At 37.6% G+C, this 17,658-nt stretch overlaps 1 protein-coding gene across 3 annotated transcripts in view; it reads right to left on the bottom strand.

The window, feature by feature from the left end:
* SEMA3D (semaphorin 3D) overlaps window positions 1–17,658 on the bottom strand; it is a 204,354-nt gene that overhangs the window by 11,163 nt on the left and 175,533 nt on the right. For all 3 annotated transcript variants that reach the window (XM_072759789.1, XM_072759791.1, XM_072759788.1), the window contains exons 13-17: window positions 15,937–16,025; window positions 14,078–14,119; window positions 10,938–11,095; window positions 8,698–8,762; window positions 1,617–1,756 (exon numbers count right to left, since the gene is read on the bottom strand). In XM_072759789.1, coding sequence (XP_072615890.1) covers window positions 1,617–1,756; window positions 8,698–8,762; window positions 10,938–11,095; window positions 14,078–14,119; window positions 15,937–16,025 — 494 coding nt within the window. The remainder of the gene's footprint in view (window positions 1–1,616; window positions 1,757–8,697; window positions 8,763–10,937; window positions 11,096–14,077; window positions 14,120–15,936; window positions 16,026–17,658) is intronic.

Here is a 17,658-nt window from a genome sequence, read left to right as displayed (position 1 = left end):
AATGTTTATAGACTCATCAAGGAAGGCTGTATCTTAGAGCATTTGGTCTGCCTATTTATATGACAGAGAAACTAAGTGTTAAGAGTAGTGACAATCTGCTCATAAATCCTTAGCAGTCAAACTGAACATGTGATCAGTGCTATTTCATATTTCACACATCTTCCTGATAGAGTGTCTTCAATTTTATATATGTATTTTACACTTGTGAATAATCCTCTGCTTTGAGATTCACATTCCCATCTGTATTTTCTCATTTTATTTTCATAGTAACTTTTGTGTTTATTTTGTTCACATTAGAAAATTCTGGCCTATACGGGCTCAATGATGTTAGTTTTTTTTTTTTTTTCACATGCACAGTTAGTGTTTTATTATTTGAAGAATGGTTATGAAACATTACACTAAGTCAGGCTGAAAGGTAAAGTTTAAAATAGTTTTGTAAGAATATAACATATGATTGTTCACTCCACAAAATTTTGACCTTAGAGCTTATGATACACCTAGTTGGCAGTAGCACCCAGGTTTTTCCAAATAGTCATCATTTTTCTCTTGTCTGCATAGAAAGAGACAGGACCAAAGAACAGGACTGTGATGTAATTGAACATCTAATTCTGAATGCCGAGTTCATTCCATTACTCACTACAGTGTTCTGTTTAATACTGAGAATATTAGAACTCTCCACTGTGTCACTGTTTTCTCTTAGGCACTGAAAGAGAAAAATAAAAACTCTGCTAATTACCCTTTGTTTCACAGCACTCAAATAATAGTACAGGATTTCTCAGGCTACCTGAAGTTGTCTTATTAAATTCAGTAGCATATATAACCTATCTACCTCACAAAATTTCTGTGATTGCTTTAACCTCTATGTATGTCCTAGAAAGAATGAAACAGAAAAAGTCAAAAGATGAAGAGAACAGCCATGTTACTTCTCTCTCTGTTGATTTAATTTTAATACATAAGAGTGAATGGTACATGTCCAGATAGTTATCCAATTTGTTTTATATGATATAATTAAGGTTGATTTTCTATTGTTATATATATTCAAGCTTTCACTTTATAAATTAAACACAATATGAGTTAAAATTTAGTCCTTATCCTACTCTACGGGAATATATTATGTTCTTATTTTGGATCAGGGAATTGTTCTAAAATATAGACAATCTATGAGAATGAAAATTTGAAAAAATTATGTAAATTTCTTATAAAAATCAAATCTGCTTTTAAGTATACTTTATTAATGTATCTGTATTAGGGCACCTGGTGGCTCAGTCAGTTAGGTGTCTACCTTTGGCTCAGATCATTATCCCAGGGTCCTGGGGTCAAGCCCTGCTTCAGGCTCCCTCTTCTCTGCCACTCTCCCCGTTTGTCCCCCCCCCCCCCCGCTCTCTGTCAAATAAAGAAAATCTTTTTAAAAATGTATCTGCATTAAGTTGTCCTATTCTTATCTCTAATGCATTAAGCGTCATGTTAGTGAGTATAAATTGTTATTTCCCTTTTTATCAAATAGCGGTAAGAATACTGTATGGCACTAAACATTGAAAATCTCTTGCAGCCAAAACTTGATTTAACTTTTACACTGTTTCCTTCAAGGTGATCATTCTCTGATGACTATAACTTACCTCCTCTCGATGCTCATCTCCTGACCGCTGGATATACCACTTAATAGATGCTTGTTGGGATTTAGGTATACATTCCAGAAAGGTTGAATTAAATTCAATGCCAAAAATCACCTTTTCATCAGCAGTTTCATGACTAATGCCTGGAAAGCAAACATGGAATAGGAGATTAACCTTGACCTTATTTTAAAAGCAATGGGAAAATAGACTGATTTAGAACAGATGCTATGGGAGAAAGATTCATACACCTTATTAAAGAGAAAGGAAATTCATGTGATAATATTGTTACCTAAGAGACAAATATTATCTAATAGATTGATTTTTAAAACTCTATCCCTGCATTGCAATTTTCCCCCTTTCATGAATATTTGCAACTGTTTTTTTAAAAAAAAGAATTCTTAAGACCTAACTGTAAACATTGAATCTCTTTATCTGAGCTAGACTGAATAAAACTATAGTGTCTTTTACTGCTTTACACTTTTTCATTCGTATAAAATTTAAAAAGAGGGATACTTGAGCCCAACGTGCATTTGCTATAAGATAGTTAATGGGATGCTAAAGCAACAGTGTTTCAGACACCTTATTCTTGTAAATCAACTGCACCATCTGAAATACATTCCATCCAGAGTAGCCAAAGGCTGTGTCCCATGTGTGATCTTAGATCTGTAGCTCAAATTTGATCAAATAAAAAATGACGGCTGCTCAGTCTGGCTCAAACATGCATGTTTTCATCATATATTCAGATGTCTCAATTCTGCAGATGGGCCTACTTAGCATTTTAGGCATCAACTAAGGGTAAGGCGTAAGGGACCTCTGTGAATCCTAAATATAAGCACACAAAATTATCAGCAAATGGCATGAATGCACATTTATTCAATAGTTAGACTTTCCTTTGAAGAAACTTCTTTTGAACTTATTTGTACTTTACCAGCAATGATTAAGTCCAGGGTACTGACACCATTATGAATTCCTCATCTAACCTTCAAAATGTGTGGATTCCATTTGAAACTTGTAATATATCCACTACCCCTGCAATTCCATTGATTATATCTATGGTTTTCACAGTTAATAAATTCCTAATGCACAGAAAGATCACCAGTGCCAATCATGGAAGAGAAATATAGGCATCATTTCATAGCAACGGATGCCATTTTCCTAAGCAAAAGAAGTTCATGAACAAAGCCGGGAGGTTGCAGGCTGATTGTCAGGTGATGGGGAAAGGGCTGGGGAGAAACTTAATTAGACTGATTCCACCAAAGAACTGGTCGAGTTAGGAAAAGATAAATTAGCGAAGGCAACTGGAAAAATGAAACAGCTGATTGTACGAAATCCTTTTTAAAATCAGGAAAAACAATGACCCTTTGACACAAAGTCATCAATATGTCAGTTTGATAGGAAATGAATTTATTGTTGTTACCACTAATGTCTGTTTTATTTCTGACTTTTAAAAAATTCCTATTTTAAACAATCTCATTTATAATTGCATCAACAAGAATGAATACTTGGGAATTTTTTAAAGAGAATACTTAGGAATTAATTTAACTAAGGAGGTGAAGCACCTGGACACTAGGAACTATAAGGTATTAATGAAAGAAGTGTAATAAGGCACAAGTAAATGGAAAGATATCCCCTTGCTCATGGATTAAGAGTTCACATTGTCAAATGTCCACACTACTCAAAGTGATCTACAGATTCAATGCCATCACAGTCAAAATTCCAATGAAAATTTTCACAGAAAAGTAAACAATCTTAAAATTTGTATGGAACCATAAAAAATCTCTGAATAGCCAAAGCAATCTTTAAGAAAGGACAACAAAACTGGAGGCATCATGCTCCCAATTTCAAACCATATTACAAAACTATAGTAATTAAAACAGTATGATTTGGCATAAAAATAGACACAGATCAATAGAACAGAATGGAGAGCTCAGGAATAAACCCACGTGCAAGTACTACATTATTTTACAACACATGAGTTGATAATATACAAGAGGGAAAGGACGGTCTCTTCCATAAATGGTGTTGGGAAAACTGACAACCATGCATCAAAAAATGAAACTGGACCACTGTCTTAACACCAGACACAAAAATTAACTCAAAATAGATTAAAGTACTAAATGTGAGACTTGAAACCACAAAATTCTTAGAAGAAAACACAGGCAGCAAGCTCTTTGACATTGATCTTACTGATGATTTTTTAAATTTCATGCCAGGGAGCAAGTAACACAAAAATAAACAAGTTGGACTATATCAAGCCAAAAAGCTTTTGTACAGCAAAGAACGTCATCAACAAAATGAAATATCAACTTACCAAGTAGGAGAAAATATTTGCAAATTATATATCTGATAAGGGCTTAATATCTAAAATATATAAGCAACTCATACAACTCAATAACTAAACTCCCCAAATTATCCAATTTTAAAATGATAATAAGAACCTAAGAAACATTCTTCCAAAGAAAACAGAATAGATGGCCAACAGGTATATGAAAAGACGCTCAACATCATTCATCATCAGGGAAATGCAAATCAAAACCACAGAGACATATCACCTCATATCTGTCAGAATGGCTATTGTCTGAAAGACAAGAAATAACAAGTGTTAGTGAGGATGTGGAGAAAAGGAAACACTTGTGCACTGTTGATGGGAGTGTAAATTATTGCACCCACTATGGAAAACAGTACCGAAGTTTCTAAAAAAATTATAAATGTAACTAACATATGATCTGGAAATTCCACTTCTGGGTATTTACTTGAAAAAATTAAAATAAAAACACTAACTCAGAATGATATATCACCCCATGTACATTCCAGCATTATTTACAATAGCCAAGATATGAAAACAACGGTGGGTGTCCGTCAAAGGATGAATGGATAAAGAAGATATGGCATATAGCTACACAATGGAGTATTTCTCAGTCATAAAAAAGAAGAAAATCTTGCCATTTGTGACAACATGGATGGGTCTTCAGGACATTATGCTAAGTCAAGTAAGTCAGAGAGGCAAATACCACATGATCTCACTTATATGTGGTATCTTTCAAAAGGAAAAGAATGAGCTCATAAATACAGAGAACAGATTGGTGGATGCCAGAGGTGGGAGGTGGAAGGTGGGTAAAGTGTGTGAAGGGGATCAAAAGATATAAACTTTTGCTATAAAATGAATGAGTCCTGGTATCTGAACGTTGCCAAGAGAAGTTCTCATGTTGAGAAAACAATGTTTTGTAACCATATGTGGTGATGGAGGCTAACCAGACCTATTGTGGTGATTGTTTCCCATGTATGCAAATATTAAATCATTATTGTTGTGTACTTGAAACCAATATAATGTTATATGTCAAATTATAACTTAATAAAACAATTCCTTCAGATTACAAATACTTTAGTATGTAAATACCCTCATAATCGCTACTTTAATTTCCATAGTTGATTCTCAGTCTCTGGCTTCTATACAAGTGTCAATTCCTTCTATTTTTTTTAAATGATTTTTCTTAGAAATATGAAATAATTCCTTGTAATCTACAGGAAAAACAAACACTCACAAACTTAGCCCAACCTATGTGAGGTCTTTTTCTGATTTTTATTATCGCTGCTTCATCTACTTTAAAATTTCTTTCCCCTACAGGGCAGCTAGAAGCTAAGTATCCTCCTCTTTAGCCACGCATTCCGCAAACATTATTCTGTGCCTACAATACAATGTACATTCCAGAGACAGAGACAAAGTCATCAAGTGAATGAATTAAGTAAAGAATATAGTATTTGGCAGTGTTATGCACTACATGTAAAACTAAGGAAGATTAGAGAATAAGAGGTAGAATGAGGAGAAATGTATTTCAGTGAGGATGGTCAGAAAAAGGTGTCTTTGAGAAATTAACTTTTGAAAAAAGATTTTGTTTATTTATTTATTTGAGAGTGAGTGAGCGCACAAACTGAGGAAGAGGCAGAGGGAGGGGGAAAAGCAGGCCTGGGGCTCCATCCCAGGACCCGGGGATCATGACCAGAGCAGAAGGCAGACACCCAACAGACTGCGGCACCCTGGCGCCCCAGAAATTAATATTTTATTTTATTTTTAAATATTTTACTTATTTATTCATGAGAGACCTAGACAGAGGCAGAGACATAGGCAGAGACAGAAGCAGGCTCCTTGCAGGAGCCCGACGTGGGACTAGATCCCAGGACCCTGTGGTCATGCCCTGGGCCAAGGCAGATGCTCAACTGCTGAGCCCCCCAGGCGTCCCCAGAAATTAACATTTTAAAGATAAATTTAAATAATGTGAACCTGGAGCTACATGGACACTTGAAGGGAAGAGTTCTTTAGGTACAGAGGAAATAAATGCAAGCCTACCTGCAGCAGGAACCAGCCTGGGGCTTTAGAACAAGAGGAAGTCAGTGAGCGAGCCAGGTTACAGCGACGTGAGAGAGGGTCAGAGCACGCATCGGGACTAGATCAAGTAGAGTCTGTAGGCCACGGTAGATGCTATGGATTTTTTTTTTCCTAATTGTTCTAAGAAGTTAGCAAAAGATTTTGAGCAAAGGGAATGGTGTAATCTGGTTGAACTTTTTGAAAGGTTACCCTGGCTACCAAGTGGATAGAGATGGGTCAGGGGCAAGTCTGGAAGCAGGAGAACCAGATAAACAGCTCCGGAATGGGGATGGTGGTGCTGGTTGAGAGGGTGTATATGGAGGTAATGAGAAGTAGGAGCAGTTGTGGCCATAGAGCCATCAGGACTTATTGGGAGGTTGGTACTAGGATGTGAAAGAAGGAAGAAAATAAAAAGATGATGCCTAGCTGCTTTTTTCTCCCCCCTAAGCAGTTAGGTAAATGGGCGTGCTATGTATTAATATGGGAAAGCCTGTAGAACAATGGAGTTTAGGAGAGAGCACAAATTCTTTCTCAGATATAATTTGGGATGCTTACTAGGCATCTAAGAGGAGTTCTTGTGTGGGCACGCAAGTCATACAAGTCTGGCCCACAGGAGAAGGTTTAGGACTGGATTCAGAATTTAGGAGCCAATTGCCTCTGATCATATTGGCATTGATGATGTTAGGCAGTGAAGAGGCAGAGATTTTATGTTTAGATGACGGGATGAAAAGGAAAGTTTGAGAACATTTGGAAGGAGCAGCCTGTAAAGTAAGAGGAAAACCAGAAGGATGTGGGGGCCATGAAGCCCAACGGTGCTGAGACACCATCTCTTCAAAAACAAAAAGCCCTGATACGTAGAGCTTGCCCATTTTCCTGGGGTAAAAACTCCCCCTATGGCTGAAATCAAGCCACAGATGGTTTAAAAGCAGCTCACAAAATTCCTAAATAATAAGCAATCAGCTCTCATGGGACCCGAAGAATTGGCTCTAGCACGTCACTGCGTGGAAGTCAAACGAAGAATGTGTTTTGAGGAGGAGGGAGTTAGACATTAAGTAAATCATGAGAGCTGAAAACTGGCCATTGGATCTGGCAAGGAGGAAATTCTGGGCACCTTGATAAAAAATGGATTGGGGGCAGTGAGGATGACGAGGAGCAAAAAGTGGGCGTGGTGGGTGGTGGCAAGAACAGAATACTGTGAGACACCATCTCCACCCTCGGCAGGAACTGTGTTTTGTGTCACTTTCTTTTCTTTTTTTTTTTTTTTTAAAGATTTTTTATTTATTCATAGAGACAGAGAGGCAGAGACACAGGCAGAGGGAGAAGCAGGCATCATACAGAGAGCCTAATGTGGGACTCGATCCAGGGTCTCCAGGATCACGCCCTGGGCCGCAGGCGGCGCTAAACCCCTGTACCACCGGGGCTGCCCTTGTGTCACTTTCTTTACAATACTTACCACTATCTGACATAGAATCTATCTCACTTGTTTTTAAGTGTACTGCCTGCTTCCTCCCTAACACAGCCTGAACAAAAGTTCCACGGATGCATGGGCTGTTCTCTTTCTTCCTCACAGTGTATCCTCAATACCTGTAATGGTTCCTGACCAAGCTCACGCACTCGAATGAAAACCGTATCCACAGCAGCACATGGTCACGACTGGAGATGTCATGAGCGACACACTGGACACGACAGGGAGTCACCCATGCCTTAGAACAGGAAGTCCAACATACTATTCTGGACCAGAGCTTATTTTTCAGAAGAATGGAATTATGAATTATAAATTATTGTTTTGTTTTTAACCTGTAAAACTTCCGGGCCTCCTGTTAACTATGAAACTTGGGTTGTCTATTCACAGCTGAGGTGGTCCCTACCAACGTGATGAAGGCAGGGCAGTTTCCTTCCTCCAGCTGTGTGTCTGTGTGTGTGCATGTGTGTATATTTTCTATATGAAGGGAGAGCTTGGGAGTGGAAAGTAACCAAAGTTTTGGAATATATACTCTGAGTATATACTCTTATAGATTGTTCTTTCTCTGTCATCCAACTCTCTCAACAGAATCCTCTCTATTCTCCACTCTGTCCCGTTCATACTCAGGCTCTCAAGATCTTTCATGAAATTTTCTCTGCACAATAGAGCCTCTGGTGATCGCTCTCTTTGTTAAACTCCCATATCACTAATTGTGCCTTATGACATCTCCCCAAAGGATCCCAAGCTCTCTAAGGAGTTTCTTTGTCCCAGAATGTACTCAGGACAATTACATGCACATGGAAGTCACCTCATAAACATTTATTGATTGAATGAAACCATGAATTGATAACATGAATTCAAATAAAGCATAACAAGTACCTACAGTCTCTTTAGACTTTTCTAGGAGGGTCTCCAACTTTACCCTAAATGTCCATATGTTTTGGACTATATCCTGTTTTATCTTTATTAGCGGTTTTTAAACTTTACAAGGATGGATAAGGCAGTAAAAAGTACCCAAAAAAGGACAGGAATTTTAAAAGACATATGAAACAAATAATGATATAACAAAGGATTATTCACTTAGGCATGTAGATGGGGGGTCAATTTATAAAATCTCCGGTTGCTTTTTCAGAACATAAGCATTATATGAAATAAGAGCTTCCTATATAATAGATATTTCAAGTCATATAATAAAAAGACACACAAAGAGTAGGCTTAAAATTTTAAATGGGAGAAAAGCATATGAAGCCTGTACTTACTGTCTTCTATGTCCCAGCACTGCGTGATTGGGTCTCCATATTTCACATCTTGCCGTCTAGCTCGCCTATGGAAAAGAGATTAAATGGCATAGAAGGTTGAGCATGATAGCCGGAATATATAAGGTCTACATCTAACACTAATAACAGTGGCGGAAGCAGAACTATGTTTGTCTTACTGCTCAGCTTAAATGCTGAGCAATATTCCCATCACTCTAACATCAATTCAAACACTACTAGCAAAAGAGTCCTAACAGAGTGAATCCTGCTTTGGAAATAAGTTGAGTTGAATTTTACTCAACTCCTCTGACTCTTGATAAATTATTCAACAGTCAACAGGTTGACTGTAAATATAATTCAGGTTTGAGATACATCCAATGGGGACAACTCTCCCTCTCCTCTTTTTTTTCAATCAGTCAACAGGAAAGTAATAAGATATGAAAGAGCTTTACTTCGTGGGTAGGAAAATAAACACAAATGCCCAATTCCTTACCATATGAAGATGCATATTACATAGATTTGATTAAGCAATAAATTAAATATTGTCACCTCAAATGGGAGTACAGGTTTGACATGATATAAATGGCTCGAAGGAACTCTTATCTGCTGACAGGTTGTTCACACTGTTCTTCTGAGAGTAGAGGCAATGATCATAATAAATAATTCTGTTGGGCATTATTGTCACATATTTTCCTTTAGAGAAAATAGTAGCTATTGCATAAAAAAAGAAGAAACCGCTACATCAAAGTTAAAGTAGTCTTAAACTCTTGCAGCATATTTTCATTGGCTTTGGCTATCGTATGTTGCTGCGTCGGCAACTATAAAGTCACAGTAAACTCTGCAATATCCAGGGTGTTCCTTAAGGGCATTGCTGACCAGGTGATAACCCCGTACAAGTTTCATCTATCATACACATTTTTGGCTCACATGCACGTTATGTTAAGGTAAGGGAAAATATCACAGCGGCATGTCTGTAAGATCAGAGATACAGTCTTGGGAAATATAAGAAGAAAAATTATGATGGTATAAGGCACATAAGGTCAAGAATGTTTCTAAATCTTGGCTTCTTAAGAAACAGGGTCAATTCATCAAACTGAAGGTTCATTACCAACTAATGAGCACTCTTGTTTTTTAGCTTCTAGAAAAAAAAAATATTCCCCAAGGACTCACTCTGATAAGTATATCCCTAGCCAAAAACTATAACAAAATATTGATGTTTTTTGCTTTTGACTTGTAATAATGGTATCTCTCCGTTCACATCTAATGCAGACATTTCAAGGAATATAAAACGTCTCCCAGTTCTAAGCAGTATCTTCTGTGGTATTATATATTCAATCTGTGACTCCTGGAATTTGAAATTTGACTGATTTGTCAAACAAGAAACAAGTGTGTATGCTCTAGTGTAACTTACCTGTTATCATTGAATTTTGTTAATTTAGACCTAAAGATTAAAAACAAATCCCATATACAGTTTGCTGATATTTTACCTAGAGGAAAAATATACTTTGAACAATACTATAAAATACATTTAAAAAATTATTATCATAATATATTTAGGCAGCATCAGTCATGTTGATGGCATTCAGGTTCTTTCTAATAATTTTGCTTTTGCAAACAGTACTGAAACGATCAGTGCTTAAATGACTTTGTGGTGCTTGTGCCCATGTGTGCCTAGAATAAATTTCTAGCTGGGTATCATTGGCTCGAAATAGCATGATTTTTAAGAGCACATAAAGCAATGAACAACAAACAGCAGGGCAATGTTGGCAGAAGCTGACCAAGTTAGAGTTATTGTAGTAAAAATAAAATCGTACCAAGTCACTGAGATGTGCTGTGAGCTGTGTGTAATCCATACTTCTACAAACACACATACTTGTATATTATTTGCAAAACAGTAAGGCTAAGTATATACATATTTTAAAATAAGGGAAGAAGGGAGGAATGTAAGCAAGGGGAACGTGGTCAAGAAAAACCTTTAACGGTGTTTAACGTAGATCAAGGAAAAGAATATACACAATTTCTCAGCACTTTTAAAGTTCCACATTTCAGAATTTCAGAACACTATTATATCTTCCTTCAACACTGAGTTTCATGCAAAAGTGTTAAACAACATCTAATTTTAATATTCTTGCCACAGACTACGTTTGCTATATATTTTCTCTTTAAACCAGAAGACAGGTATTCATGTGACATATTCACTGTGTAGAAAAGACGGCTTCCCCTGAGCTTGACGTGCCTCTTACCTCTTTGAAGTGGGTGCGTACCGAGAGCATGCATTTCCATCCCAGGCACAGTAGGGGTCTCTGGCCAGACAACAGTCTGCACAGGCTTTCCCATAAGTGTCGCATCTGTGCAAGGAGAGCTGAACCAATCCATCTCGGGAGCCAATGTACAATTGTTGCTACAAATCAGGCAAAACAAATGAATTGGAAGCATCTTTCAGACTAGTCTTAGGAACTTCCCTTTCTTGAAAACCACACCACAGCCCTAAATCTGCCTCCTCGGGTGTCCCTAGTCCAGCACATGAGCACTTGTGTAGAAACAGAACACAGAGAAAGATAAGTCAGGCACTTCCACTCCTGGCAGGTCGGTGGTTTGATGATGTTGACGCCGAAATGGGCAGCATTCTAGGGCTAGCATAACCTTGGCAGTAATTTAAGAAGGTCAAGAACCAGCTGTTAGACTGAGGAATTAAGACGTCAAATTCTTTCCCAATGGTGGAAAATCTGTGTTAGTAGATTATATTAAGCACAGACGCTATAGGCAACGTGGATGGGCCCCCTCTGCTGCGGCTTCTTACACGAGAGATGACTGAACAGGGATTTACATGACTTTCTTGTGGTTTGAACCATTTCATTTGCTAATGAAATATATACTGACCCCTGAAGGAAAATGGGTTATAAGATGGGATGCCTGGGTGCCTCAGTGGTTGAGCCTCTGTCTTTGGCTCACGTTGTGACCCTGGGGTCCTGGGTTTCACTCCCACATCGGGCTCCCCACAGGGAGCCTGCTTCTCCCTCTGCCTGTGTCTCTGCCTCTCTCTGTGTGTCTCTCATGAATAAATAAATAAAATCTTTTAAAAAATGGGTTAAAGGAGGGAGAGAAAATATTGGGGATCACTTGTGAAGAAAGTATTAAAGAGGCTTGGAAGATGCCACATCTCTAAGGGAAGGTTTCAGGATACTACGACACTTGGCACACACAGTCCCATCCTGAAAAGAAGTCCTGGAAGTAATGCCTTGCTCTCTAGCTGCATTTCCTCGAGGGAATATGTTGGAGGAGGTGGGGAGAGGGGTGATGCAGCTGGAGAAGCCAGAGTCTGTGCCTTCGGGGAACTCCGGGTAAATGCTACTGGACCATATCAAACATTGAACAAAGGAGGAAGATCTGACAAAGAAATATTGACACAAACAACATGCATATCCTGGGACCGTACAGATCAGTCTTCTCCCTCTCTGGCCCATTAAAATGTCATTAGGACTTCCTGGCTGCTGAGCGCAATGCATCCTGCTGAACACTTGTTTTACTTCAATTCCCCGTAGGGTTTGACACCAAGAACGAACCCTCCTTGAAACTCTCTTCACTTTTCCTCATTCTCCTTCTTCAGTTCTGCCCGAGGCTCTGATCCACTTTGATGATTCCTTTCTTTGCAGTCAATGTTAGGTGTTTCCTCTTCTCTATTCTCATTTCTTCACCTTTCTTGGTGTACAAAATCAGTGGCCATCCTGAAATGGACGTCCTGATTGCCCTAAATCTAGCCCTGCTACCCTGCCTCGCTGAGAGGCAGCTCCCCGGTCCCCCGGGACACAAAGGGGGCAGTTCTCCCTCAGTCAGCCACCGTCTCCTTCCCATTCCCTTACATCCAACTCTCCACCTCCCCTTCTTCCTTCTCACTGGCTCTGCCATTGTCACCGCCTTAGTCTCGGTCCTTATCATTTCTGTCCCAATTAGGTCTAAGTGTCCTAAGATTCCCACTGGCTTCAGCCTTGTTTTCTGGCAACTCCCAGCTCAACCCCAGGACTCAGTCTATCCTCCTGCCACACTAGATGGATCTTCCTAAGAGGAAAATCTTATCACAACATATTCCTGCGGAAAATCTTTAAAGGTTTTCATTGTCCTTACATAAAAAGGATGCATCTAATTTGGCTCTGTCTTAAAATCCCAGATTCATTTCTAGCCTCCTTGTGTCTTGCATACACATATGCCCTTTGCTCTAATTGTCCACAAACTTGTTAGAATAAGCCATGGCCTCTCACTCTTCCCACCTTTCCAGATGTTCTCATCTTCCCCTTGGCATAGGCTTCCTCATCTCACCCTCTTTCAATTTATCTGGTTAATTGAACCATCCTTCATAGTTCAGGTACATGTCTCTTCTTTTTGCTGTCTTCACCCACTCCACTTGGCTCCCTCAGACTAGCTCCCAGTACATGCTTCCATTATTGCTCTGCACTCTTAGCATGCCCCTTCACCTCCTGGCTCCGCTGTGAGCTTCTGCAAATTAAGGGCTATGCCATTCATTCATTTCTGTCTCCAAGGACAGTAGTAGGCCTCCAAGAACTAAATGTTGAGGAAACAAATTAATGGAAAAAACCAAAGAAGAATTCTACTTAGATCTTTTCCCTAATAATCTCTGTATCATTTCTATGGCATAGTAGATTAAGACAATGTTAGCAGTACCTAATATATTAAACATATTGTCCCAGAACTTTCGTATCCTAATGCAAGTCTGAACTTCTTGAATCAATTGGGATTTGGAGTATCATATCTAAACTCTGTGGAATCTAATATCATTATTGTTGTTATTATTAGCTACTACTTACTTCACACTTACAATGCACCAACTCTCTGTCTAGAATTTTGCACGCAGCATCCATTTATTAGGAGGCAGATTTTATTTCTCTAACTTCACTGTTAAGGAAATTGATTCCAGGAGTCAGATACTAAGTGGAAGGCTGGAGGTTGACTGTTGGGCTCTTCGCCACCACAGTCCATGGTCTAACTCCTAGACTCCTTGATTTTTTTTTTTTTTCTAGACTCCTTGATTAAAAAAATACTTTTAGTGATTAGGGCTGGTGTTCTACATTAATTTCTTATGGCCTTGATAGAAACACATCTTCATGAGACACAGAAAGTGAACTCAGTTTTCAGGAGCCCAGGGAAGGGGGGAATACATCATTCAATTCATGATATTTGATTCTACATCTCCTAAGACAAGACTGCAACAATGGCCTCTAATCAGTTCATAGAAAACACAGATAATCTAGAGCTTTGTACATCACTTATAATTTAACTTCCAATTTTGATAGATTTTCCCCAAAACGAACTTGAATTCAAGCAATCTGTTGCTTTTGTAGTTAATTTTTACACAAAAATTAGAAAGTACCTGCTTCAGAGACAATTCCATGTTCAAGATGATTGATGAGTGCTGAAAATAAAAGTCAAATGTTAATAAAGACAATTATTAACAGTTTTTTATAGTAGCTAATATGTTGTTTTGTCATGTACCAAAGATCACTGCAGGAAACTTCAAGGGCCTGTTACATAGTGGGGAAAAGGATCTTACTGTTTGCAATTTCCTTCCAATGTGTCGTAATTCTACCTTAGTAGAAATTATCAAAGTAGTTATTTTAAAGTGTGTTATTACAAAAAATTACCTAAATGTATGAGGAAATACTCTGCCTTGAAAATCTCCCCCAGTTACCCACAAGGCTTCTCCTTCTAAATCTGCTTATCTTAACTGCTTCCATATAATTCAAACTAGCGTTGACAAGAACATCTCCATAATTATTTATTACCTCGTTCTGTTCTTACTTAGATCAGTAGTTCAAAAACTTGCTCAAGTAGCAGAGTTCTTAAAAGTTATGGGTGAGCATATTCTTTATGGAACACTGCAAGCTACTGATGCACATGATTTTGTGATATGAACTAGGGCTAGCTTTATTTGTAGAAACTACAAATAGTTTGTGCATGCAATATAAAATTAGAAACATGAACACAAAAGCTACCAAAGGATGGAATGCTTGAAAATTTTTTCATCTACTTATCATCTACCTATTTACTACTCATTCATTTCATACCAGCTGCTATTTACACACCAGTAAACAGAAGCAGGTATCCAAGGGTTTTTTTTTTTTTTTTTAATACATAAAAAATGAAAGAAAAATGTTAAAATGAGAAAGTTCTATCCAATAGCCCTGGGGTTTTTTTGTTTTTGTTTTTTTAATGAAGGAAAGAGGGTCATGTTCTAATCTTAACACTGGAATCCAAACAATTGCTCTTGACCACTAACAGCCAACAAGTAAAACTTATTCTAATGCGACCTATGTATTGTGGGGGGTTTATTTTTGGCTTCTGGGTTCACACTTCTATTTGACATGGCTTTTCCCTCAGGAACCACACAAGACTTTGTTTTTGGTAGATGCCAGATAGCGGATCTTGTTCTAGTTAACTCCTTGACCACTATTATCATCACAATGTAAAGGATCCTGTGGGACTCAGCATGTTAATTACCTTGAGCTCCTCACAGTGGAGGGCTCTGCTCCATTTTGAGGCAATGGATATTCACAGAGAAACAGCCCATTTTAATGAATTATCTCAACAAAAATGTTGTAAACAACATATTTTTTAAAAGCCCCTCTTAGAGATATAATTTTACTTCTAATGTTATTCTCAGAAAATACTTTTAAAATAAACTTCACTGAGCATCTACAAAGAACGCCACAATTCAAATGTGCTGTTAAAAGTCAAAGACATTCCCCAAATCCGGAAAACTATTATTTTAAATCTACTAACTCTTTAGGGGAATGTAGCATACATAAAGAATGAAGACTTACTCTCATGAAACCTTAAAAAAAAATTCCTTACAGAAAAGCAGGGACATGTGATTTATACAGTCTTCCAGTTTTCTCAAATTCAATTGAGGAAAAGTTGAAAAGTAAAATTTATAAAGTAGAAAAGCATCTGGATAGTCAGAGACCCCAGGCTTTCATCTACTGTGGCGATTTGTCTGACTACATGCTTGGAGAATAAAGTAATGAGGGGAATCCCAGCCCTGAATTTAGTGGCATTCTACAGAGAAATGGGGGTCCCATTGTCAGTTGCTTTTAAAACTTTTTTTCCATTGCTAAGGAAAAGGAAAATAAGGGAGTGAGATGCACAGACCTGTTCAGGAGAAACACACTGTCCTGGGTACTGGAGGCTACTAAGTTTCACCACGGCTTCTGGAGCTCTGGACTGTCTTACCTTGAATATCTGCAACTCCTCCAGTACTACTTCTTCCATATTCCACTTCTCCTTTGAAATGCTGACCACTTTGAGGACCGTCCCAATGTCTGAAAAAATACATCACCTATGATCCTGCTGTTTCTGCTTCAGTGTTTGGCTGTAAGTATATGCCTAGCAACCTTCACATTGTTCCCCTCATGTTTCAAGAAGTCAGATAAATAAAAATGCAAGAAGTGAAGCTTAGGGGATATGATTCCCTCCTTCCAAAGCATGGTAGTTTTTAGCCCATAAAACACATATTTATAAAGAAAATTTTAAAAGAATGCACTTGAAGTATATTCCTAGCGAAACGAATATATGTCTCACTTAAATATTGGTAAAAATTATAACTAAGGTGAAATAACCTTTCTGTAACTTAATTGAAAGGTAAAAATATGCTAAAATAACTTTTTTTCTCTCAATGTAAGAAATATTTATGCAGTTCTTATATCCAACTTACCATGAAAGGTAAGATATATACAATTTAAAATCATGTTAACAAATGGAAGAGAAATCACTGAAGCCATCCATATGGGAAACTGTAGCACACTCATCAAACATTTTATTTACAGAAACATTCCTAATTGGCTAGAAACTGAAGTTTTGTTTAAAATTATTTTAGTTTACTTTAAAAGATTAACCAAAATTTGAAAGACTACACACCAAAAATTGACATTTAGTAAAGATGCCTTAAATGGAGGATCCTGTATTGCAGTTTACAAGGTGGCATGCTATTGCAGTAAGTCAATCAAAAGAAAGTTTTAGAAAAAAGAGAAAAATCTCATTTGGAAATTAACTTATACAAAATACATGCTGCCACTGTGGTTGAAGAATATTCACATGTATGGTAATGATCCTATTTGCAAAAAATAGTCTGAATTATTTAACTCTGTTTTTAAATGATTCTAGGATCTTTGAAAAATATTGAATATACATTTTCCAAATGTCATAATTGAAAGTCAATCCATCTTAGTCGGCTACAGTTTTCTCAGTGAAAGTCAGGTAGTACCACCTAGTGGCTGAGTGGCATTTATAACGCTGGAAATGTTGGCCTAGGAACGCTCTAGGTGGGGACCGCAAATTAAGTGGCAAACTCCTTAAATTTATGAAATACTAATTATTTCGAATTTTGTCGTGTCAGTAGCAATCTCCATAGTCTTGAGAGCATCACTTACTTTCCTGGGTCTTGGCGTTGCCATCTGCTACATAATCAGGCTTGACAACTGGTGATCCTGAAAGCCCTGAGCCTGTTACACAGGCTCTGTAAGAAACCCTACTTTGTAAAGCCAGTGTATTTTAAAAAATAAGACTGTTCTGTAGTTCTGAAAATCTATTTCAGTAAAAATATCCATTTCTTGAAAACCCATTAATTTCTATTTCTTTATGCAATGCCTGATTCATTAAATCATGTAACATTATCCAGGATGGAGTACTTCTGTCTAAATGGTGCATGTTACCTTTACTGCCATTAGAATTCACATTATATTCTTAGAGAATTTTTTTCTTTTTATTTTTTTTTTGAGACATACTAAATAAGCAATACTTCTTTTTCTGGAAAAATATTTTTAATCATTTTATAATTATTGAGTTGAGAGACAAAAACAAATAAAATGGGCTCTAATAATGAAAGTGATACTTAATCCACAAAATTCAGAGACAGGAGAGATAATTTCCAACAAGTTTCTGCTTAAAGATCTTTAC

Source organism: Vulpes vulpes, chromosome 5 (assembly GCF_048418805.1).
Source record: "Vulpes vulpes isolate BD-2025 chromosome 5, VulVul3, whole genome shotgun sequence".
In the NCBI taxonomy this organism is placed as follows: domain Eukaryota; kingdom Metazoa; phylum Chordata; class Mammalia; order Carnivora; family Canidae; genus Vulpes; species Vulpes vulpes.
The sequence above is the reverse complement of the archived record's forward strand: the minus strand, read 5'-3'. Positions and strand labels throughout refer to the sequence as shown.